At 45.3% G+C, this 25,827-nt stretch overlaps 1 protein-coding gene across 1 annotated transcript in view; it reads left to right on the top strand.

The window, feature by feature from the left end:
• CBWD3 (COBW domain containing 3) overlaps positions 1-25,827 on the top strand; it is a 92,806-nt gene that overhangs the window by 40,416 nt on the left and 26,563 nt on the right. Inside the window, exons 5-10 of the mRNA XM_040357029.1 lie at positions 232-323; positions 4,592-4,651; positions 7,712-7,749; positions 15,555-15,601; positions 16,173-16,259; positions 18,911-18,955. Of these exons, the coding sequence (XP_040212963.1) occupies positions 232-323; positions 4,592-4,651; positions 7,712-7,749; positions 15,555-15,601; positions 16,173-16,259; positions 18,911-18,955 (369 nt within the window). The remainder of the gene's footprint in view (positions 1-231; positions 324-4,591; positions 4,652-7,711; positions 7,750-15,554; positions 15,602-16,172; positions 16,260-18,910; positions 18,956-25,827) is intronic.

Raw genomic sequence — 25,827 nt, 5'->3', positions numbered from 1 at the left:
ATGTGCACAGGCCATCTCTAAATTTCTAAAGTGATTAACAAGATTTTTTTATATTAAAATACTTTAAATATTTTTACCAGACCAAAAGTACGAAAATGAGAAGTGTATTGTTAGGATTTACATATACTTGCAGCTCATGTGCGTTTAAGACATTTGCTGCAGAACATGATTATTTTTCGACTGTCAACCTTGTGTTTCTTGTCTTCTATAAACTGTACTATTTTATTTCAGGGACAACGGTTTAAAAGCAATTGAAAATCTGATGCAAAAGAAGGGAAAGTTTGACTACATACTACTGGAAACAACAGGCTTGGCAGATCCAGGTACTATACTTTGTGTTCACACAATTTTAGTTTTTTTTTTTTGATTGTACAGAAAACTTACCATTGCTCTTACTAATCATGACTAAGGCAAGGTTCACAGTTGTACGGGTGGTGCAGCTCACGATTGTGTGGGCACAGCAGCAACACCATTCTTTTAAATGGGCTGTTGTTCCTGCAGGAAGCAAATGGTAAAAGTCTCTGACCCTTTTTTTTAAAGATGAGGCCGCATGGAACCATGCATTTTCACGCATTTGAAAACATGCAGCCTTTTACGATGAATGAGGGTGCCACTAAAAATGTATTGTATCCACCCCCTGGTGTCACGTAGAGCGGGCGCAGCGTAACGTAACCGGTTTACGTTACACCGCCGCAATTTTTCCGATTTAGTGCCCGATCCACAAAGCACTTACCTGGAAATTTTCGGCGGTGTATCGTAAACAGGTCCGGCGCAAGGCGGTCCAATTCAAATGGGGCGGGTACCATTTAAATTAGGCGCGCTCCCACGCCGGACATACTGCGCATGCTCCCGTCGCAAATTTCCCGACGTGCTTTGCGCGAAATTACGACGCGCCGACGTTTTGTGAATCGCAACGTGAAAAAAGATTTACGCCGGGAAAAATAAAAGATTTTAAAAAAAATTCAAAAGCGACGCGGGAAAGACAGGCATACTTAACATGGTGGAGTACTTTTACACCATGTTAAAGGTGCACTATCTTTGCGACGGAAATCTAACACTTGCGACGCCGTAACGACGGGAAAAATCTTTGTGGATCGCCGTAACTCCTAATTTGCATACCCGACACTGGTTTACGACGCGAACTCCCCCCAGCGGCGGCCGCGGTACTGCATTCTAAGATCCGACAGTGTAAAACAATTACACCTGTCGGATCTTTTGGCTATCTATGCGTAACTGATTCTATGAATCAGTCGCATGGATAGAAACAGAGATACGACAGCGTATCAGGAGAAACGCCGTCGTATCTCTTTGGTGAATCTGGCCCGCTGTTTGTATCTGTTGAAATTTCCCTTTACGTCCCATTTGGTAATAGCAATAGGAAGAGGAAGATGGACAGCCGCACTCCGGGAAAACTTTAAAAGAAAGTTGTCTTTATTTTCAAAACTGGAACATGTACAGTCACCGCAACCACAAAACAGGACAGCCGACGCGTTTCGCACTTAACTCGTGCTTAGTCATGGCTCATTTGGTGCTACACTCATCACATAGAAACTGATACAGAAATCTTGCAAAATAGGGTCACATACAGTACTAAAATGTAGACCTGTTCTAACCTTTCTATACCCCACAACCACAAAAACAATGTTGAACGCAGACCTCTTAAAACTGTTGGAGAAGCCTCTCTTCTATGTGGAAGACATGTTGTCATGCACCTAAGTTTAATAAAGCTCTGTGTTTCCTAAACCATTGCCATTGTTTTTTGCATCTTATTGCTGCTAATCTCTTGCAGCCTTTTCTGACATACTTGCGTATTACTGATAGTAATAACTTTAAACCATGCCTGTGCAATACGTGTAGTCTGCATTTGAGGCACGAATGACTGGGTAAAAATGCAGTTGCACACTTTGGAGAAAAAATGTTGTCTCCCCATCACCAGGTACTTTTTAATGAAATCTGCAGATTAAAAATATATTGAGAAAAACTATTTAAAACCACATTAACATGTCAAAGCATATTTGAGATTTTAGTGATTGGGTTTAGATGTACTTTTAATTGTACTTTTAGAGGTGTTTTGCTTAAAAGTAAGGAGCAGGTAGTCACTTTGTGACACGGAAACAATCTATATTGACACTTCAGTTATTTCTCGTTCATCAACCTGACACACATGGCTTCCTAGCCAAATAATTGTCATGCTAAAGTAATCTCCTTTAAAGGATAGGACATTGATTCAGCCCCCGTTACCTACAAACCCCATCTAAGCCAAATTGGAAAACGATTAAGCTTTTTGGGAAAGAAATCAATTTGTATCAAGAAGCCATCAGAACTTGTGGCCTTTCCTATACTGTGCATGGTTAAGCACCTTGAGCTGCTGGCAAGTATTACAATGTTGACATAAAGTGATGCTCCAAGAACCAAATCAGATCATGTCAGTCGACAGCTCCTGATGCCTCAGTGAGCCTTGTTACCAGTGCTTCTCATCTGTTTGGACAGCTCTGCCATGCACATGTCGCTGATGCTTTTCAGAAAGTGTAATAGATCTCTGTGCTGTCATTGTTTCTTTTTATGTGATGCTGCTGTAAAGAGACATGCTAATGCAGGTGATTTAAAAACATAAGGCCTGGTTTTATTATTTACAAGAATCTGGAAGAGACAGCTGTCAATCGGAGCTTGGAAAGGGAAGCTTTATTAAATTGTGCTTAAGGCTCAGATGTTTTTTATCAGGTTATCTGTTTTCCTAAATGTCCCATTTTGAAGACAGCAATTCTTGATTGAATTATGGCAGAAGTGTTTGTTGGGCTATCAAACATTATTAGAAGCAAACCATGTATATTTGTTAAGTTTACAAGTTTGTTTTTTGTTGCTGTACAGCACTTTTTAATTTTTGTTATAAAATAATTTTACCAAATTGTTTTAAAATCCTGCTTGGCTTTCTAAGGCCGCGTACACAGGGTCGATCCATCCGATGAGAATGGTTCGACGGACGATTTTCATCGGTTCACCGCTGAAGCAGACTGATGGTCTGATGTGCGTACACACCATCGTTCCAAAAACCGATCGGGTCAGATTGCGGTGACGTAAAACACACGACGTGCTTAAAAAACGAAGTTCAATGCTTCCAAGCATGCGTCGACTTGATTCTGAGCATGCGCGGGTTTTGAATCGATGCTTTTGTGTACTAACCATCGGTTTGGACCGATCGGTCAGCGGTCCATCGGTTCGATTTTAAATCAAGTTCTCTAATTTTTGTCCGAAGGACAAAAGGCCAATGGGCCGTACACACGGACGGTTTGGACCGATGAAACTGAACTTCGGTCCGTTTTCATCGGTTTGGTCCGATGGTGTGTACGCGGCCTGACTTATTCAGGTCTTTTGTTAGTACAACAGTTGTACGGAATAGAATTCACACAGTGTGTAATTCTCCATCTGCTGGCTGCAAGCAGTAAATGGATTTTACTGAAATATTACTTTATTAAAAAATATTTTTAGTACTAGGGGGAGATTTACTAAAACTGGAGAGTGCAAAGTCTGGTGCAGCTATACATGGTAGGCAATCGCCTTCTAACTTCAGCTTGATCAGTTCAGCTTTGACAATATACTGTAACCTGCACCAGTGCAGGTACATTACCAAATGTGAATGCACCCTTAATGGACGGGGGGCGAAGAAGACATTGGTTATGGCTAGCAGCTATAACAGTCTCTAGCGAAAATCTCATTCAAAATTCAGCAGGCTGGTTGTACACAAGTTGATCGATCATATACGGTTTGGATCTCGGCTGGTTCATTCGAACTGTCTATGGCCGGCCTAAGTGAAACATCCACTGGTATGTTAATATGTTGTGTGTGTGTTTTTTTATTTTTTTTATTATTATTATTATTATTCTGTGTGATATACATCAACATTTGGGGTTCATTTGTGTCAGATTGGGCTTTCTATGACTAGTATTCTGTAAGTAGCATCTGTAGAGCTAAAACCTATTTTAAAGTGGTTGTAAACCCACTTTTTTCAGGCAATCCCCTATCTTCCATAATGCTATGTTTCCACTGTATATGCATTATTAAAAAATGCTATCTATACTTTTATTTCCTCTCTTGGCTTGGCGCTCATGTGACCGACCGACTCTCTTGATCTGACAGCTGCAGTGGGAGGGGCTGAAAATCCACCACTGATGTCAGTGAGGAAGTGAGGTCGAGATAGGTGGCTGGTCATAAGAGCGGTACTTTTTTTTAAATAAAGCAGAGACAGTGGAGGTATAGCATTATGGAAGACAGGGGATTGCCTGAAAATGAACCTGTTATTTCAGTGGGAGTGTAGGGGCGGGCACTGACACAGCTGACAGGGAGGGGGGGGGGGTGGAGGAGAGCACAAGCACTGTGCAGTTGTTTATACCTTTTTTAAAGGAACAGGATACATTTTTTATTATTTTTTATGGTAACAAAACCTTTAAATCTCCGGTTTGAATTTGAAATAACTTGAACATTTTGTGATGATATACAGCATGCTACATTTAAAATGTCACATGATGTTGCTTCTGTCTAATAAATACAATTTGAAAAGCTGAGATTTATAATACCTAACTTTTTTGTTTTTAAGGTGCTGTGGCCTCTATGTTTTGGGTTGATGCTGAACTAGGAAGCGATATATATCTGGATGGTAAGCACAGAGTGGAAGCAGTGTAAATGGATAGGAAATTATGTAAAATTAATATACTGTACTGGGAAGGGCTAAAACAGCCCTCAAAAAATCCACTCGCCTGCTCGCATTTTGCGAGTGGATTTTGAGGGTTGGCGAGGAATGGGAGTCCTTCTCCCAGTGACCGAGGAGGGGGAAGAGAGAGAGAGCCGCCCGGATGTTTAGAGCGCAGGGCGGGGAACACAGGATAACAGTTTTTCATTTTAATTGCCGTTTTCATCCCGGCTCGCTGTCCTAGTTGGCCCCGCCTCCTGGTCCCGGGAAATTTGATAGACAGATCACCCGTCCAATCCTGGTGACAGGTGATCTCTCAATCAAAGTTCCCCAGCCAGGGGGCGAGACTGAATATGACTTTGAGCGGCATGAACATGGCAAGTAAAATTAAAACTGTTATCCTGTGTTCCCCGCGCTGCGCTCTGATCACCCGGGCGGCTCTCCTGTTCCTCTCCTCCCCTGCACACAGGAACCAGGTAGGCTGCATGTGGTGGACACACGGGCTGCATGTGGTGGACACACGGGCTGCATGTGGTGGACACACGGGCTGCATGTGGTGGACACACGGGCTGCATGTGGTGGACACACGGGCTGCATTGGTTGGGCATAGGCAGCCTGCATTGATGGGCACGGATACAGTTGTTGTTAATATAAATTTAATTCTGCATAAACATTTAAGTGTCATTTCATGAGATAATTTATGAGGGCGTGTTTAGGGGCGAGGTGGGCTGGGTGGGGCAACTGGTGGCGAGTAACCCTTGAGGCCTGGCTAGTAGCTCAGGACTTGAAATTTTGAGCCCTGAGCTAAAATTCTGCATTGAAACTTTTTATTTCAGTTCACTAATGATTTACTAATGAGCCTAAATAAAAATCTGACAAGAAAAATTTGTAGGCTGCCCTTGCTCTGCTTCTTAAAATGCTATCTAGCTGTTTCAACATACTGATTCATTGGCTTCAATACCTACTGAGTTGCTGACCCAGTTTAGAGTTCAATGTGAGCTCTGCTGCTAGAATTATTATGTTCACTCTGAGGTTCATTTCGATTTTTCTTTTTTATTTCATAAAATTTTTCGGTCGGTACAAGGGAAATATGGAATTCCCTGACGTTAAAGGCTAAGTTCATCTTGTAGGAAAAAAATAATGAATGCACATATTTATGCAGTAAATGCAAATTTTTTCCTACTTTGCACCCAGATTAGTAGATTGCGAATGCAGTGTCAGGATCCTGCACACTCTCCCTTAAAAGGAAGAGTGAATGATATGGGGTTAACGGGAGAGTGAATGATATGGGGTTAACATTTAACTTGTTCTAAAATGCGAACTTATGCTTTATGTTGGCGCTTACCTTTTCCAGTTCCTTAATAATATAGAGGGCTTGTATTTTCAGAAGGAGGTCAACAATGGCAGGCCACATTTCTATCAGGATTCATGTACTTTAGCCATTTCCTTTTTCTAGGATGTACCTGTACGTCCTCTGGAACAAGTGGATATACCAGGACCATGGTCCTGGTATCAAAATTTGCAGCCTGCGATGGGTGTTCATGTATAAGAAATTTGAGCAGCTCTATAGCCATCCAGTCAGTCTTACAGGACATAAAAGGGCCCGCCTGCTGCTGCCCGACTCAATTCCAAGGCTCTCCTGTTCCACTGGGTGCCTGGGACCATCACACTTGTTCAGACCAGCTGCAAACGGAGGACAGGGAGGAACATTCGTTATTCCGCCTGTTACCGCTAGACAGTAAACTGATCAAACTGATCTCAATTTGATCGGCTGCCTTGGAGGGCTGAGTAGAGATCAGGAGACAATGGACCTCAGATGTATCAGTAAAGAGTGCCTGTCACTGCAAAAAGCATTTTTTGTTCATCCCTTGTGATTAGCAAAAAAATGTAATAAAAAAATTAAAATCGCCATGAACCTCAGAGTGAACGCAATAATTCTAGTAGCAGAGCTGACATTTAGCTCTAAACTGTTGACCTGTAAATGTGCCATTGTTTGTTGCCATTTCACGGGCATGGGAAATTTTTAAATCTTGACATGTTTGGTATCGATTTACTCTGTGCAACATCATCTTTTTTTTACCAACATAATTGGTATTGGGTTGTGTTTGTGCTCACTAAAATGCATTTAAACATATTTTTTCCTGGAAATTTGCATTTGATAAACGGCTGCACAAATCGCGTGCTACAAAAACAAATTGCAACAACCATTATTTTATTCTTCAGGGCATATCGTGTTTGGGGGCTGTAAATTTTCTTGAAAAAAATGCAGATTTTTTTTTACATGCTTGGGAACATTTTCTGAATTAGCCCGGACTGGGGGTGGTTAAGGTAAAATCTGTTCAGGTCAAGACAAACTACATTCCGTCCCTAGAAAGTTATGTAAACTTTTGTGGGAGTATGCAGAGGCGCTGCCCCTCCTTTCCATCTCCTACAACCAGAGAACGCTTTGCATTTATTGAAAACATGCAAAGCGATTATAAATGGTGTCTTGCGAGTGGCCAATTCCCCGTGTTCAGAATGCAGCAAGACAGCAGCTCATCACAGGACTTGGAAGCTAGTGGTGATTACTACAATAACTCTGCCCACAACAGTGATATCCAGCTTCTAGAGGGATCCCACCGGTATGGTATAAGCATAATTACATCAGTTCAAGCTAACAAAATATAACTATGTGAACATGGCAGTACCCGGAACATGCCGTAGGAGTGACCTAACTAGACTGCAAAGTACTAATAGACATCCTATTAGGAGTTCTATTTGCTAGGTTTAGGGCAAGCAGTACTGTTCAATGTTGCATTAGCAGCAACGAATGGGTCATGATTAAAACCCATTTGGTGGACTAATTCATACACCAGTCAAAACTGAAAATGAAAGCTTGAAAAGCATACAGGGCATAGTTTCTTGGTGGGCCTCCAATGGAAAAAAGACATTTTGCAGTATGTAGAAGACCTTCTATTTTAAGATGCTTATTTGTAGGTTAAACTATATAATTTTACTACTTGTTTCTTCTGTTTGTGCTTTTTGCAGGCATTGTATCAGTGGTTGATGCCAAGTATGCGTTGCAGGTATGTTGCATATGGTGCTTATTGTAGCAGCTAATTTTATACTTGAAACTGAAATCCAGGATGATATTTGCTCAGAATTAAGGCCGGCCATATACGGAGCAAATTTCTTTCTTGCAACCATGGGTTGCAGGAAAGAAATTGGCTTGTTTCCCCCATCAACACAGACCGTCTTCTCCTGGTGGGGAGGCAGGGAAGGGCGGGGGAAGCTGCCCTCGCCGGGAGAAGATCGTGATTATCACTTGCGGCTATAGGCCGTTTGTACCCAAGGTGATCGATCAACTTTGTACATTCATGCCTGCCCATTAATGGTTCTACTCCATGTATGGCCCGCTTAAAAAAAAAAAAGGGGGGGGCACCAACCTAATGTGTAGTAAAGAGTTCAGTTAAGAAAGTGTACACAGAGAACACTTGTATAGTCCCACATCAAGTTGGCGCCTCCCCCTTCTTTTTCTTACACTTGTCACGGAGGTGTACTGGACACCCTCTGAGGATGGCTGCCTTCTTTTATTAGGAGTCATTAGATCATTAGGAAATGCTATTACAGCCACTTACTATTTTTCACTAAGGGCAACACATAACTTGGAGCGCCAGAATCCCCCTTATATATCTGACTTTATCCGGCCTAAGGCTGGGTTCACACCATTGCGAATTGGATGCAGGATCCACGCATCCAATTCACAATAGCAGGAGATGTTGACCGGCTCTCTATGGAGCAGGTTCACATATCTCTGCAGCAGGTCCGGTGCATTTTGCATAAAACCGATGTGTGTCTTTTGGTCTGTTTCAGGTCTGAATTCAGCCCAATATTTGGGCTGAAATCTGACCTGAACTGGTGAATGGGGATGCATCGGACCCCTGCTGTGAGACGGATGCGGAGATGGCGTGAACAGAGCCTGTGTTTTTTCACCTTTAAACTAAACGTCCCTTCTCCAGAGCAGCGTGGATGTTTCCCCATTTTGAATGTACTTCTTTACAAAACACATTTGTTTTTCCACTGGCCATCCAGGTTTATTGTATTCCTTGCTTGAGGTAGTTGTATCCTTATTGATCCCCTTGCCACAGTCCTTATTTGTGCTTTGTAATACATAATAATGTACTATTGAGCCAAAAAAGTTAGGTATGTGATGACTACAGCCTCTTGGCTTACTGGATGATAATCATTACAGGTAACTCCTCGTTGGAAGTACAGGTTTACTATTAAAACATTTTTTACAGCCACCGGTCACATTTTGTACTTCCTTGAACTGTTGAATCAACACAGATTTTAGGAAACTGAACTATTTTTTAATGTGTGTGTGTGTGGTTTTTTTTTTTTTTTTTTTATTGCTACAATGGATCACTTGGAACAGAATAGACTTTCTTAAGCACATGATTTGGCTGACATTAGTAGGTCACCGATCAATTTCATATTTTTTTTTTTTTTAGTTTTGGCTAGAGTGGAGAAGGTTTAAAAATGTTCTCAGATTTTATTCTTATGTCCCCATCAGTGAGAATATATTTTACTTCCGGTGAGGTCATCATGGCCAGAAAAAAAGAATCTCCATTGGGGATAAAGATGGCAATACAAATATATTTTTTATAGAGTGGGAAAGGGTTGGATTTCTGTCTGCGTTTCTGTTTGGGGGTCACTTCTCACTTTTGTGTGGTGACAGGACTGAATGTGAGGGAAATTTCTCCATTAGGGACAGTGACTACAATAAAAACTGACAAAGGTGTTCCTCTCACCGCATCCCAATTTTTTTTTTTTTTAAGTTATTTACACAATTAAAATCCTAAAAGTGTTTGCTTTATGGGAAAGCGCTTATATTGGCTTTCGCACTATTGGCTAGATTCACATACATGGCCGCAACTTTAAGGCGGCGTAGCTTAAGGCATTTAAGCTACGCCGCCGTAAGTTAGCGAGGCAAGTACATGATTCACAATGTACTTGCCTGCTAAGTTTACGGCGGCGTAGCCTAAAGCGGGCAGGCGTAATGGCGCCTAATTCAAATTTGGCTGAGGGGGCGTGTTTTATGTTAATGGGGCTTGACCTGACGTTTTTTGACGTGTTTTTTTTAACTGCGCATGCGCCGTGCGCCTACATTTCCCAGTGTGCATTGCGGCTACGTCCGCCGCACGGGCCTATTGATTTCGACGTGGACGTAAACGACGTAAATCCCTATTCACGGACGACTTACGCAAACAACGTAAAATTTTCGAATTCCGACACGGGAACAGGGGCCATACTTTAACATTACTATTTCATCTATTTGATGGAATAACTTTAGGCGGCCTATCTCTTGTATAAACGGCGTAAATGTTTGGGCGTACGTTCGTGAATAGGCGTATCTACTGATTTGCATATTCTACGCCAACCGCAATGGAAGCGCCACCTAGCGGCCAGCAGAAATATTGCAACCTAAGATAGGACGGCGCAAGCCGTCCTATCTTAGATATGTTTAAGCGTATCTCTGTTTGAGAATACACTTAAACATAGGTCGGCGCAGATTCTGAGTTAGGTCGGCGTATCTACTGATACGCCGACCTAACTCTTACTGAATCTGGCTATATGTATGTATACTTCCCATGACTTCATAAAGTGTTTGAGTATGACTAAAAAGTTTGCTCATTGATGCCATTGTAGATTCAATTAAACTGTGTAAGGATCATTGTCAGTATGATTAGGGTTCTATCCCCCCAACATGCTATCCAAAACCTAAAGTGTAAGTCCAGGCATAAACGAACGCTAAACCTGCTCTCTGCCACATTATAAACCTAATCTATCTAACCCTGTAAAGCAAATATCACTGTCCTTACCTATTCTGCAGCCGATCCGGTTTCCAGTGGCAGAAGCTGTGTGCAGGAGAGGACCGACAACGCCTGGGATGTGACATCGCCCATAAACTTACTATGGGGCTTCCCTTATCGGTAGGGTTGCCACCTCATCCCTTTAGCCCAGGTTCACACTGGGTACGATTTCCTTCAATTTGAGATGCGATTTCACATGTGAAATCGCATCTCAAATCGACGGCATTTGCTGCCAATTGTCGGCAATGACACTGTCCTAATCGGTGCGACGCCGCATCTGCGGCGCTGCACCGATTTCAAAAAGTAGTTCCTGTACTACTTTTTGCGATTTCGGGCCGCGATTTACATAGACATCTGTGCAGAAACCTGCACAGATGTCTCTTAAATCGCGGCCGAAATCGGGACTGCCGGCGGGAGTGAAATCGTGCGAGTTCAGCTGAACTCGCACGGCTTCACTCCCGCAGCCCAGTGTGAACCAGGGCTCAAAACAGAACACATATGAATTACACAGGTTCTGAGGCTAATTTAATGCAGGTAAGGCACCAAATGAGTCTAATTACCACCTTAATTAGCCACAGAACCTGTGTAATTAATATGTGTTCTGTTTTAAAGGGATGAGGTGGCAACCCTACTTATCGGCTGCCTCTCCTGCACACACCTACACACTGAAGCCAATGCTGGGACTGGACAGGATCGGCTGCAGAATAGGCAAGTACAGCGATTTTTGCTTTACAGGGTTAGATAGATTGGGTTTAGAATGTGGCAGAAAGCAGGTTTATTAGCTGGATTCACGTAGGGCGGCGTATGTTTCAGCCGGCGTAGCGTATCGTATTTTCGCTACGCCGCTGTAAGTCAGAGAGGCAAGTGCTGTATTCACAAAGCACTTGCCTCCAAAGTTACGGCGGCGTAGCGTAAATGGGCCGGCGTAAGCGTGACTATTTCAAATTGTGAAGAGGTGGGCGTGTTTTATGTAAATAAACCATGACCCTGCGTAAATGACGTTTTGAACGAACGGCGCATGCCCTGTCCGTGGACGTATCCCAGTGCGCATGCTCCAAATTACGCCGCAAGGACTTATTGGTTTCGACGTGAACGTAAATTACGTCCAGCCCCATTCACAGACGACTTACGCAAACAACTTAAAATTTCAAAATTCGACGCGGGACCGACGTCCATACTTAACATTGGCTAGGCCAGCTTTTTGTTAGACTAACTTTACGCCTGAAAACGCCTTACGTAAACGGCGTATCTTTACTGCGACAGGCAAGCGTACGTTCGTGAATAGACGTATCTCGCTGATTTACGCATTCTAGGCGTAAAACGGCTTTCACGCCCCTAGTGGCCGGCCGAAGTAGAAAGCTAAGATACGACGGTGCAGGTCGTCGTATCTTAGCTAGATTTAAGTGTATCTCATTTTGAGAATACACTTAAAGATACGACGGCTTAGATTCCGAGTTACGACAGCGTATCTACTGATACGCCGGCTCAACTCTTTCTGAATCTAGCTATTAGTGTTAGGTTTTGCCTGAACTTCCACTTTAACTAAATTACATTTTTTATTTTTTTTTTGTAAACTTCTGCAAGAGGAACATTTACCTTTTATTAAAAATGTAATTTAGCACCCTTTGCTTAAAATAAAAGATTTATTTGTATTTATTACCCTCTGCATTTATGTCTCCTTTCCCTTATTTCCCATGCGTCCTTCATCTAAACCTTAACCACTCTTTAAAATACATTTTCTTTGTCATTTCTGTGACATGGAAAACAAAATGATTCTTATGGCTGTTTGGTAAATAATGACATACTGAAAAAACCATATAAATAGTCAAATAAGTTTCAAAAGTTGAACATCTTTGTCGGCCGCCTAAAAACCCTTCAGATTCTATAATGATCCATCAGCACCAAATTGAAATCCTGTCATCGCCCTAGTTGTCTAGAAAGCCTTTCTGTGATGGACAGAAGTAACTTTTCACTTCCCTGCAGTAGATTTGCTTGCTTGTTCAATTCCTTCTCCTGCAAGCCTTGACCTCAATAGCTGAATATCGCTGTCTTTTGTTTCTGGCTAATACAAGCTGTGACAGTAGAACAAAAGGCAGCAATTTAAAGAGTGTCATGCCTGAAAGACTTGGATCAGCATAGGTCGCTGATAGCAACGCTGCTGTGTGACCACACTGCTAAATTGAAACTGAAGAGGTAATTGATATCAGGGGCCCATCACGCTAATGGGATTGTCACCACAAATCACATTTTTTTTTTCTTTATTTTTATGACGAATAATTGGACAGAATGACATGACAGTTGTCTTCTCATTTGTCCTGAAATGTCTGTTCTTATCATACTGTATACATATACAATTTTATTTTATTTTACTTCATTGGAAAAATACCACAAACCATTTACACAGAACAGCTTTTTTTGGCAGTGGATAAAATGTATAAATAACAGCAATCTTGGACAGTGCTATTAAAATAACTTTTGAAATGTTAGGTAATGATAATGAGATGTTCCCCAATTAGAACATACTTTGCTGTTAAACATGTACTTTTTTTTTTTTTTTTAAACAGACATAGGGGGGTTATTTACAAAAGGTAAATCAACTTTGCAATACAAGCGTACTGCAAATGCACTTGGAGGTGCAGTCGCTGTGGATCCGAGGGGAATCTCTAAAATGAGGGGAAGCTCTGCTGATTTTATCATCCAATCATGTGCCAGCTAAAATGCTGTTTTTTTTTTATTCTCCTTGCATGTCCCCTTAGATCTACAGCGACTGAACTTACAAGTGCACTTGCAGTGCAAAGTGGATTTGCCTTTTGTAAATAACCCCCATACTGTAAGTATCTTTGAAACAAGTAAATATGTAAAGTGGTGTTGTAGTTAAAACTTTTTTTTTTTTTTTAAAACAGAACTACTGTACGTAATTACTTTTTTCAAAGTTGCTCAAAAGAGAAGTACGGCCCAAAGCTTGCTTGTCTCTGCTGTGACCAGAATCAGCGGACACCTGCTAAAGTCCGCTGTTGGCTGACGTCACAGAGCTGTTCCAGGCTCTGGAAAGGTTCAAGAAAAAAGGAATCCGCTGCTCCAAGTGTATGCAATGCCTCTTATTGGAACCAAGTAGGAGTGCTACCCCCAGCCCGCCTCCGTACAAACTTGAGAAAAATAAGAAATTGCTGCACATTCAAAGGTTCCAAAACAAAAAATACCTTTTTTTGAAAAACGACCAGAATGCATGAAGTGATGTGTGATGTGTAAACGCATCTACGCGACTAAGTACTTGGTTCCTTGATGTGTTCTGGTCGTTTTTTAATAAAAGGTATTTTTGTTTTGGAACCTTTGGAGGTGCAGCCATTTCTTCTTTTTCTCTGGAAAGATCCAGACAATACTGTCGGGATCCACCCAGATGCCTGATCAGCTGCTGGCTCAGCCTTTCAGCACACTACTGAGAGCCTGAGCTAGCTGCTCCCGTCTTCTCCCAAGACTGGCGCTAGAGGGGCAGAGTGGATACCGATGACTGATAGTCGCTGCTCTGAGCTGACTGAGAACTGAGTGGCCAGCGGTCAAATGATCACTTGTTCTCCGTGTTCGAGTTGGTGGAGAACAGTCTATAGTTGCAGCAGGGAGGCGAGTATAGATGGTTGTTTATTTTTCTAACTCCACACTTCTCCTTTTTAAAGGTTTTATTTTAAATAAAACATCCACAGCTTAATGTAAGGGATCCTTTTAGCCCAAAATGAACTCCTATGGCTTCTTATAATTTTATATTTCTGTACACCTTGCATGCTATGAATGAGTTTTGCTTGGAAATGCTCTCAAATACCTAGGGCATACTTGGATGCTGCTTCCTGCTCTCAATTCAATGCTCTATGATACCAAAAATAAGGTAACAGCCACAACCCTATCATAACGGCCCTTGTATTGCAGTGAAAGAGAGGGTTGGGTCTGACCAGTTCTGTTACCAAGTACTTATTGCATTGAGTCTAAAGCTGGCAGGGTGTGTAAATAAGACCTGTGAGGGGTGTGTAAATAAGACTGTGCAGACCACTAGGTACAGGACTTAGGCTGACCATACAATATACTTTTTTCTTGTACAACTTTTGTTTAGATTTACCAAAACCATATAATACGAGGTCAGCTTTAACACTTTTAATTGGTATGCAATCAGGCAGGCCCTTGCACTACATAGTTGAAGGTAAATCTAAAGGAAATTGTATAAGGAAATTGGATATTGTATGGACAGTCTAAGTCTTGTACGTAGAGGTCTGCACAGTCTTATTTACACACCCCTCACAATTGCTGTTCATGGAAGTCTGGGTTATGCACGGTCAGTAAGCGTGATTACCAAATGGAACCCTGTATATATCTTCTCAGTTGCCTTAGCTGTAATGATTATGGCACACTTTTTTATTTTCATACATCTCCATGAAACATTTTGGCTTACTTGGATTTTAAACATTTCTAGAAATACAAAATGTAGGTTATAGTGATAGTAAGCACCAGCAGCTTGCAGCAAATATCCTCTGTGTATCTAAGGAGTTTACACAATGCAGATAGCAATTGTTTCTGTGAACACAAACAATGTATCACTGTGAACTGTTAGGCCAGCCGTAGACAGATTGAAATTTAACTGGTTCAGCAGGAACCGTCCAAGTATCGATCTGTCTATGGCAGGCTGGTTGTACTGAAGTCGATTCATCTAACAACGTCTATGCAACCAACCTGTTTGTTTTTTTTGTTTTTCCGTGCAATCACTGCTGGGGACTATAGCCACTGGCAGTGTTCATTGTATTCTGACGGCTGGAATACTCCTGCTGTCAGAATATATACAGTGCAGCAGGAGGGATTCCACCATCAACCCTGACTATGTTGACGGGGGAATCGAGAAATTTTCTTTCCTTCAAACTGTGATTTGAAGAACAAAATTGTATAATGTATGGCTTGCTCTATTCTATTCTTTGTTGGCACTTTAAACCTGTGTAATCTGATGAAGCATGTTTGACATTTAGAGTTTTATGTTCGTTTAGCATCTAACAGAGGAAAAACCTGAGGACCTTATTAATGAAGCTGCCAGGTAAAGTGTGTGTTGTTACATATTGTTCTTTTGTTGTTGGTAGCATGTTTTCATAGAATGTTATGATGTACTGTATTTAGTATGAGCAGTGTGATAACTCTCTAAAATCTAGCAATATGTTCAATATGGATAAGACAATTGTAGTATACAGGCAGTCGCTGAGTTACGAACATTCAAGCTATGAACGACTCCTACTTACAAACAGAGGTGGTGTAACGTCCATGCCGGCCGCTTGTGCTCCACACTGGTCCCGGATACAGCCAAACAACCATCTTGCAGCGCTGGTAACATTTTACACTGCAGTACTGCATGGCTACAAGAGCCCCAAATAGCAGACAGCATGCACAGAAGCACCCGGAACATCCCACATCACTGCACAGGCTGGAGTTGCACTTAGAAATGTACTGTTTCAAATTCGCAAACAAATTTGACGTAATACCAAACCTACAGTCCCTAACTTGTTCGTAACCCAGGGACCGCCTGTAACAGGTTAACGTCTTGTGTACAAACGTTGTTTGTCTGCTACTTTTGTGCCCCACTGCTGCTAAATAAAACCTTTTTTATCCAACAGACAGGTAGCATTAGCCGATGTAATACTCATCAACAAAACTGATATAGTTTCTGTTGAAGACCTGGATGCAGTACGTTCAGTTGTCAGGTAAGTTTATTCACTGTGCACTCGTTGCTTTGTCATTGCTGTATTGATTCCCACACACGGCTAATGTGCAAGTTAAAGTCTATAGGCTCCTTCCCTCTAATTGGAAGCATCCACAGCCACCAAACATTGGCCTCTTGATCAGTAGAAGTAGAAGAAATAAACAAATTGGAGAATCCGCCCCAAAGATGCTGCTTGCAGGACTTTTTCTAATGTCCCCCAAGTGCACTGCCCCAGTGTATAAGCACTCCGGCTTTCACACTGGAGAGGCATGAGAGGCAATTTTAAGGAGCTTTAGAGGCACTGTTTTTATCGCTAAAACGCCTGAAAACTGCCTCGGTGTGAAAGGGGTATAAAACTTGGACACTGAAATCTGTGTGTCTACTCTGAAGAGGGAAAAGCTTTCGTTGAATTATAACTTGATTATCGTCAGTTGCCCCTGAATCCCACCTTCAGGCTGCCTCCTGTCCCCCTCCCCCACGTGGCCTTACAAAAGGCTCACCACTAAAGTGCCACAAAAGCAATGCAAAAACGCCCAACGTTTCATGGGCAGTTTTTGAGCGCCTCGTGTGAAAGGGGTTTAAGTCTGAGAAGTAATGTTAAACGCATATTTGACATGTACATTGTGAGGCATTTGCACGTAAGCACGGTGGGACCGGGGTGCTTTTAATTTTTTAATTTTTAATTATTTTTATCTCAGTTTTTTTTTTTTACACATTTTTGTTTTTGTACAAACTTTATTGCCATCACAAGTGAGGAACAACATCCCTTGTGATAGCATGGGCCGTGACAGGTCTCCTCTTATGGAGAGGTTTGGGGTCCATTAGACCCCAAATCTCTCCATGTAGCTGATCAGACACAAATCGGCCTGATCAGCTACTTACCTGGGTGTAGGATGCATTAAGGTGAAAAAACATCCAAGGCTTACAAGCCCCCCAGCCCCCCGTTTACTTAACTGAGCCCTCGAAAGTCCTGTGTCTTGAACGCGCTGGCTACTCGCCCCTGTCTTCAGGCTCTTCTCGGTTTTTCATTGGAGATTGATAGCAGCGCAGCCATTGGCTCCCGCAGCTGTCAATCTAATCAATGACTCGGCGCGCCGGGCCGAGTGATACAGTCCCATGAAGGGGATTAGCTCTTGCGGGGAGGAGCCGAGACAGCCGCTGAGGGACACCAGAAGACCAGGATCGGGGTATATATATATATATATATATATATATATATATATATATATATATATATATATATATAAATTTCAACCTTTATTTGAACCTTACAACCCCTTTAACCTCCACATACAGAAAGGCTTCTTCACAGTAAGAGTTGTAAAAATGTGGAAAAGACTCCTTCACAAACTAGTTCTGGCCAGTTCAGTAGATTGTTTAAAAAAAGATGGATTCTTAAAAACACGCAAAATACTGTATATGACTGGTTACTAACATTTATAATAACAGCAGAGGTAATTGACGAATTGAATCATGCTTTGTGTTTTGTTTTTTTTTGTCTTCTTCTGGATCAACTATGGATATAGGATTGTGTATTTGAAAGTTTTCTATTAGTATTTTTCTTTTCTAATGGATTTACATGATACTATATGATTATGTAGCATGTAGGCAGGACTAAGTCACCTCTAGGTGCCTACTCTTCTTGTCTTCTGGAAGCTTAGAATGTAGATTGTGAAAACAGGTTCCCTTAAAGTTTATTAAAATATGGCCTCCAAGGTTTTATCCTGTGTTTGGTATGGGAACCTTTAGACTATCCGTAGATATGAGATTGCAGTTGTTCAATCGGTCTAATAACAAATAAAAAAATTGCATGTCTGTAATGGACAAACCTCTGCAGAAAGTTTCATCCCCAGCTCATCCATTGTGTTCTGAGAGTAATTTTGCCAGACAGTTGCCAGATCCCCTGGCGATGTCCCTTTTGTGAGATCCATGTCCGTTCAATTTTTTTCCTGCATCTTGTAATGAGCCATGGGTAGGTAGGTTTAAACTGACATGTATATCCTTTTACTTCCAATCCGTCACGATTAAATCTTAGAAAAAGGAAAAGTCTATAAACCTTTTTTTTGTTTTTGTTTGTTTTTAATTATTTTTGGACCTAGATGCACTAGGAGGAAGTCGAATGTAAACCGATGCATGTCCGTTTACATCCACCTGCCCATAGGCTAACTTTGAGTTTTCATTATGATCTTTCTGAAAAACTGACAAAAACTGACTACATTATGAATGCATTTGGCCCCTGTCCACTGATCCCTGCTGAGGAGGCGGATGGCTGGTCCATGTCCGCTTCGCTTTTGCAGAGCGGACACAGTCTGCTCTCCTCTATGGGCAGTCAGATGTAAACAGACCGCCTGTACTTTTAACACCCAACTGCCATCCAATCTGATCTCCAGGTGGATGCAGAACGGATCATCAGTCCAGTAGTGTAAAAGGCCTTAGATGTAGATGTTTTGTAAACATACACAAAAACTGCTTAAACATAAAAAGAAACAGAGATGTCAAGCTACTGTATTCTACTGACTGCAGTAGAAAAACATTCTGTATATCTTTCAAGCTTCAGACCAGTAGGCACCAATTTCTCAACTCTGGTAAATATTTGTGATCTTTTCTAACTTTTATGTTTGCTTGCATTTCCATGTCTGTTGTATTTTATAGGTCAATAAATGGACTTGTGAAGATTCTGGAAACTCAAAGATCAAGGTTTGTACTAAGCCTGAGCTTATTGAATTTTCATGAAAACCGAAAACAATGGGGGTTAAAGGAAAAAGGAAAATCCACTTTGCACTACAAGTGCACTTGGAACTGCAGTCGCTGTAGATCCGAGGGGGATATGCAAGGATGATAAAAAACCGCATTTTAGCGTGCACATGATTGGATGATAAAATCATCAGAGCTTCCCCTCATTCGAGATTTACAGCGAATGTACTTCAAAGTGCACTTTCAAGTGCACTTGTAGTGCAAAGTGGATTTGCTTTTCGTAAATAACCCCAATGAGTCATAAAGTACAGACTATAACGAACCATGATCCACCGACCCAGATTGGGGGACCAATGCATAATGCCAGAGCCGCAAGGCTAAGGAAGCAGATGAGGGGTAACCAAACCCTCAAAAAAAATAAAAAAAAAGGGGGTGGGGGGGTGTAGAATGGTAATTTTAAAGCAGGATGGTATTTTAAAGCAGGAGGGGAAGAAGAACAGAGTGGCAGACAGGGAGTCCAGAGAGGAAAAAAAGGATAATGAGAGAAGGAAGAGCATAGGAAAGGAGGAGGGAGGGGGCGGGGAGTTTTCCCAGGCTGGTGGTTCTGGAAGATTAGTTATGGAGGCCTAGGATGGTTGGGCTCTGGGTTGGAAGGGCAGAAGTCCACACTTTAAGGAATTTAGCATGAGTATCATAGAGGATACTTGACATTTTTCATGGATCATGAGGGTCGTCAGGTGCTTTTCACCTCTACGAAACGAAACGGCTGCTTTCTTCCAGGTCTTCACTATTGTACGTTTAGCAGCTATGAATAGGTAGGTGACCATTTTCTGCTGATAGGCAAACAGGCCCATGATCGTACAATGGAGCAATGCTAGTTTGGTGTCCTTGCGGATGGGTACATGAAAAGGGTGAACAGAAGCCCTAAACTCTTGACCAGAACCAACCAAGCGGAGACAGAACCACCAAATATGGCTTTCCGTCTCCTCGCTGACAGCAGCAACGAAAGTATTTATCACTATGAGACGAATTGGACTTGCAATGCGAGCTGGGACCCAATACAACAAAGGAGGACCTTATAGGCTGCTTCCAGCATAGCCTTGCGCCGGAACAACAAGGGGAGTCAGACTCGCCATAGAACTGCTGCTGTGGGCACCCCACCGAAATCTGGGCCTAAGCCCGCCCGCGCCAACCAACCGCATGGCAGATCGCGTGGACTCCCCGCGGGACGGCGCGATCCAAGCTGGATCGAGGCGTTTGAGGCCCTCATGGCGGCGATCTCCTCCACATGCCAATCCACCCTCACGATGAAGATCGATCATGGTGCAGGCGTAAACGGCGCTGATACGCCGCGATCTGGATGCATTCCGGGACCGCGTGTCGGAGGCTGAGAGGCGGGTCTCGGACCTGGAAGACATTCAAAGAGACCACCATTCTGACATCCAGGCCCTGAGTCAAGAGTGAAGGTCCTTGAGCACAGGGCGGAGGACGCCGTGAATAGGAACCGGCCGAAACAACCTGCGGGTCCTGGGGCTCCCCGAGGGCGCAGAGGGCACAGATCCGGCGTCTTTCATGGAGCAGGTCCTCCCGGTTTCTCCTCCTGGAGCCCGATTCTCCCTTATTTCCTCCATCGAGAGGGCCCATCGTATTCCGGCGACCAGAGGCCCTGTAGGTTCGCCGCCGCGCACTTTTATATTTAAACTCCTGCATTACCGGGACCGTGACACCGTTCTCCGAGCTGCGCGCCTGCAGGGAGAACTTAAATTTCAAAAACGCCCGCTCCTAATCTTCCCCGATTACTCTGTGGAAACTCAGCGCCAACGCAAGTCCTTTGACCACGTCGCGCCATGCTGAGAGATCGAGGGGTTAAGTATAGCATGCTTTTCCCCGCTAGACTCCGGGTTCAAGACGGTGAAAGAGTGCAGTTCTTCACTTCCCCGAGAGATGCTGCGGCCTGGGCTGAATCCCTTCCGAGATGAGCGACCTGGATTTTTATCCTCCGGTTCTTTTGCTGCCTGACTGTGAGTAAGCTGCTGGGGGGGCTCCCCGCTGGGGGTTGGGGAACTAGTCTCCTTGCCTGAGAGTTACTTGGGGCTACTGTCTCTCCTATCGCGGCTGCGGGACTCATTGACTGATCCCTCCTGGTCAGAAGCCGTGCACCTCCGCAGCACCCGCAGCCTCGGGATACACATATTCCCCTATTGATGGTTGGGGGATTGGATGGGCTGCGCTCCTGCTTTCATGATCCGTTTGCCGATCCCCCCCCCCCCCCCTCCGTCTCCCCCACCCCTGACTGTGCTGCTCAGGGTGGACCCCCTCCCTCCCCATGGGAGGGAGGGGGAGGGAGGGCCTATGTGTTCTCTCCCCGTTTTTTCTTGTTGCTTTTTCCTCCCCATTTTTTTACTTTTTGCTTTCTTCCCTAAGTATTGCGCCCCCGGGGCTCCGGGTGATCCACACATTCCTATCCTAAGATGGATTCTCAGGTTCATTGACTGTTTTCATTAACAGAGGCGGGTAGCCGCTTGTTCATTGCCCTCATGTCCGGCCTGAGGGCTGGGTTTTGTTTTGGGAAACAAGCCCTCCTCCGTGTTTGGGGGGGTGGCGGGGTGGGGGGGGTGTTGGGGAGCCATGTTGGTGCCCGGTTACGTTTTAATGTAATGTGTTTTATGACAGTACAGATTGTTTTCGTTAATTCATATGCTTTGGTGGTGGGTTGGGGCCCTTCCCCCGGCTGCATTGTGGCCTGGGGGAATGGTCCGGGGCTCCTATGTTTGCTTTATCCTCCTGTGAGTTTTCCGCCGGGTCACTATGGCGACCCTTGAGGTCCTCTCCTGGAACACACGGGGCTTAAACTCGCCTATCAAGAGATCCCTTGTGTTTCAATTTATTAAAAAACATGCTCCTCATGTCTGTGTGTTGCAGGAGACGCATCTGGTGGGTAGAAAGACCCTTAGTCTTAAGAAATCATGGGTGGGTCATCACTACCACTCCACGTACTCCAACTATGCTAGAGGGGTCAGTGTCCTGGTGCTCAAATCACTCCCTTTTAAACTTCTTGATTTGGTCCTAGACCCGGATGGTAGGTTTGTGCTGGTGCATGCGCTGATTCATAATCTCCCGTGGGTTCTGGTGGGGTTGTATCTCCCCCCTCCTGCCTCCTTGGGGGTCCTGGGTGTACTTGCGGCCAAATTGGCGCAATTCCCCTGTGACAATGTAGTCCTGATGGGTGATTTCAACCTGGTCCCGGACACTGGTATGGACAGGTTCACCCCGTCGGGTGCTACTCGCCAGGGACTGGCAGAATGGGCGGAAACATACGGCCTCACAGACGTCTGGCGGTGGAGATACCCGACAACTCGGGCCTTCACCTGTCACTCGGCCACCCATAGATCCTTTTCACGTATTGACTTGGCGTACGTGGGGGCGTCGGTTCTACCCAGGGTACGGGACATTACTATTCTTCCCCGCGGGATCTCGGACCATGCCCCCTTTGCTCCTTTCGTTGACCTTGACGACTGAACCGAACAGCACCCTATGGAGGCTCTCCAGATTCTGGGTCTCTGACCCGGAGGTGGATCCCAAGTTTAGTGATACCCTGCGGTCTTACTGGGCGGATAATCCAGGTACGGCTGCGGAGGCCACGGTGTGGGATGCCTTTAAGGCCTCCTCCCGGGGCCACTATCAGTCCATTATTTCGGGGGTGAGGAGGGAGCGTAGGGCGGAGCTCACTAAAGTGGAAGGGGAGGCAGTTAGGCAGGAGGCCCTTTATGTTCGTACCCGTGACTCTAACCACTATTCCCGTCTTCAATCCCTGACGCAACAGGCTGTCCTTTTACGGACGGCCTTGACGCAGAAGAAGCTTCTTCATCGGTCCCAGCGCATTTTCGAGCAAGGGAGCGGACGGGGGAGGCTTCTGGCCTGGCTGTCCAAGGAACAGTCGGGCGCGTCTGCTATAGCCCAGATTAGGGACGGGGAGGGGGACCTCCACTCGACTCCACAGGAGATCAACCAATGCTTCACGGATTACTACCAACAATTGTACAGCTCCAGAGTGGCATATGATGTGGCCGACCTGTTGTGTTACCTGGAGGAGGTGGATTCCCGGTTCTCACTCCCTCTTCTGTGCGCAAACTTGATGCCCCATTTAAACTAGAGGAGGTACAGGCAGCTTTAAAAATGATGCAGGGGGGAAAGACCCCAGGACCGGACGGCTTCCCGGTCGAATTCTATAAACTCTATGAGGAAGACCTGGCCCCCAGGCTACGGTCGCTCTTTGCTGGGGCATCGGAGTCGGGAGCTCTCCCGGACTCGATGAGCGAGGCAATAATCGTGGTCATCCCCAAACCTGGTAAGGATCCAACCCTGTGCTCCTCGTACCGTCCAATATCTCTCCTCAACGTCGATGCGAAACTTTTTGCGAAGATCCTGGCCAACAGGCTCAACACTGTAATCACGGCCCTGGTCCACCCTGACCAGACGGGCTTCATGCCAGGCCGTGGTACTGATATCAACCTTTGTCGACTGCATACCCACCTGGCAGTGGCTGCCCCTGGCGACCTCGGGGTGGTGGCCTCGCTCGACGCCGAGAAGGCTTTTGACTCGGTCGAGTGGGGCTACCTCTGGGCGGTTTTGACTCGCTTCGGTTTTGGTCCCCGTTTCATGTCCTGGATACAAATGTTGTATGCTCACCCTAGGGCGCGTATTCGCACTAACGGGTCCTTGTTTGCCTCCTTTCCCCTGGAACGGGGGACCAGGCAAGGTTGTCCGTTGTCGCCGGCATTGTTTGCCTTGGCCTTGGAACCGCTGGCCGCGCATATTCGGCGCGACCCAGAGGTTCGGGGGGGTTAAGGTGGGTCCCTTGGAGGAAAAATTGTCCCTCTATGCCGACGACGCCCTGCTGTACTTGGCGGACGCTTCCGCCTCCTTGCGAAAAGCGTTGTCACATTTTGAGACGGTCGGTTTTTGGGTGTGCGTATCAATTGGGACAAATCGGTTCTGCTCCCGCTCCACCGGTCACTGTCCCGGGCAGACTCTCATACTCCTCTCCGATGGGTGGATGAATTCGCCTATCTGGGGGTGAGGGTGGGACTCGAGTCCGGGTCATACCTGGACAAGAATGTTCTTCCGATGCTGGATCATTTGACCAAGCGGTGTACGACATGGCGTAACCTTCCCCTTTCACCGGTAGGTCGAGGGAACCTCATAAAGATGATAATACTCCCCAAATTGCTTTATTTTTTTCATCAGACCCCTGTCATTATCCCGAAGTCCTTTTTTCGACGGCTTGACAGCATAGTGATGGCGTTCGTCTGGGCTGGTAGCCCTCCCCGGGTTGCTAAGCGTATTCTCTATCTTCCTCTGTCGGGGGGTGGGTTGGCCCTCCCGAACTTTCTGGCCTACTACTGGGCGGCGGTACTGGTGACGGTCCGGTGGTGGTTTTCCCAGCCGCGACAAAACCCGGCAGTCAATCTGGAGGCGGCGGTTTTGGGCTCCTATGCTGCTCTGTCCAACCTGGTGTTTCGGGGGTGCAGGGCCCATCCCTCTGTCACGGGGCCCATGGCGACAGTGGTTCGGGTGTGGGCGTCGTCCAGGGCTCGAATGCTGAAACCGAATACTGTGTCCCCACATACCCCGCTTTGGGGTAACCCACTTCTTCCTCACCTGAACACGGTCCCAGACCCGGTGGTCTGGGCTCGGCAGGGGATCCTCACCCTCTGGCATGTGATGCCGGGTGGTGTGGTGATGCCCTTTCAGGACCTGTGCCGGACCTACAAGGTCCCTTCCTCTTTTAGCTTTCGGTACACTCAGCTGCGACATGCATTGGCAGCCCAGTTTCCGGACCCGGTGGCGCTTGAGTCGGACTCGGTTGAGCGCCTCCTGATCTCGGGGGTCATGGGGAAGCCCCTCTCATCCCTCTACTTGAGATTTACGGTGGCGTACGATACGAACACGGCGGGGACTCTGACCAAATGGACTGTTGACATCCCGGATCTGGACGAGGAGATCTGGGAGGAATGTGTCTCCTCCTTTCTCCCGTCTATGATTGCCTCTAGAGACCGATTCATTCAACTTAAATTTCTTCACAGGGCCTACTACGCCCCGCAGAGATTGGCTAGGATTTATCCCTCCAGGTCCCCGGAGTTCACCAGGTGTCTGGGGGACACGGGCTCCTTCATCCATATGGTCTGGTCCTGCCCTAAGCTGGATCAGTACTGGAGAGAAGTGGCGGGGGTCCTCTCGGATCGCTGCGGGGTGGAGCTTGTGATGGACCCAAAACTGTTCCTCCTAAGTTACCTGGGTGAGATTGAGGGAGACAGGTATACCAAGCTGAGCATCACCTTTGCACTGTTTTATGCTAGAAGGGAGATCCTACTTCGATGGCGGGGCTCTGATCTCCCCACTGTGTCCTCCTGGCTGGCCACGATCAACAGAGTGCTCCCACTATATAGGTTGACATACGAGAGCAGGAATTGTCCAGCAAAATTTGAAAAAATCTGGTCAAAATGGATTGATTCCCCTGGTGACCTTGGTGACTCCCCTTCTAATGTGTCCTGATTGCTGAGGTGCTGTGGGTGGCCGGGGTTCCTTGCCCCCCCCTTCCTCCCTCCCCGCCCACCCCCGGCGTGCGGTGTCTCCCCCCTCCCTTGCCCCCCTCGTCGTCCCCCCCCGGGGGGGGGGGGGGGGGCGGGGGGGGGGTGATGGGGCGGGGGTGACGGCCGAGGGGCGCCCGGGTGGCGGTGCCCCCCGGGTGGTGGGTCTTTGTCCGTGTTGTCTGTCCCATTGCAGATATTGCTGAACTACTTCCCCACCAAGAAAGTCCTATGTTTATGCTGTCTATGTATGATTTTATGCATTCTTTGTCATCCTTGCAATCT

Source organism: Rana temporaria, chromosome 1 (genome assembly GCF_905171775.1).
Source record: "Rana temporaria chromosome 1, aRanTem1.1, whole genome shotgun sequence".
Classification (NCBI taxonomy): Eukaryota; Metazoa; Chordata; class Amphibia; order Anura; family Ranidae; genus Rana; species Rana temporaria.
Note: the sequence above shows the minus strand (reverse complement) of the source record. Positions and strands in the feature narration are given on the sequence as shown.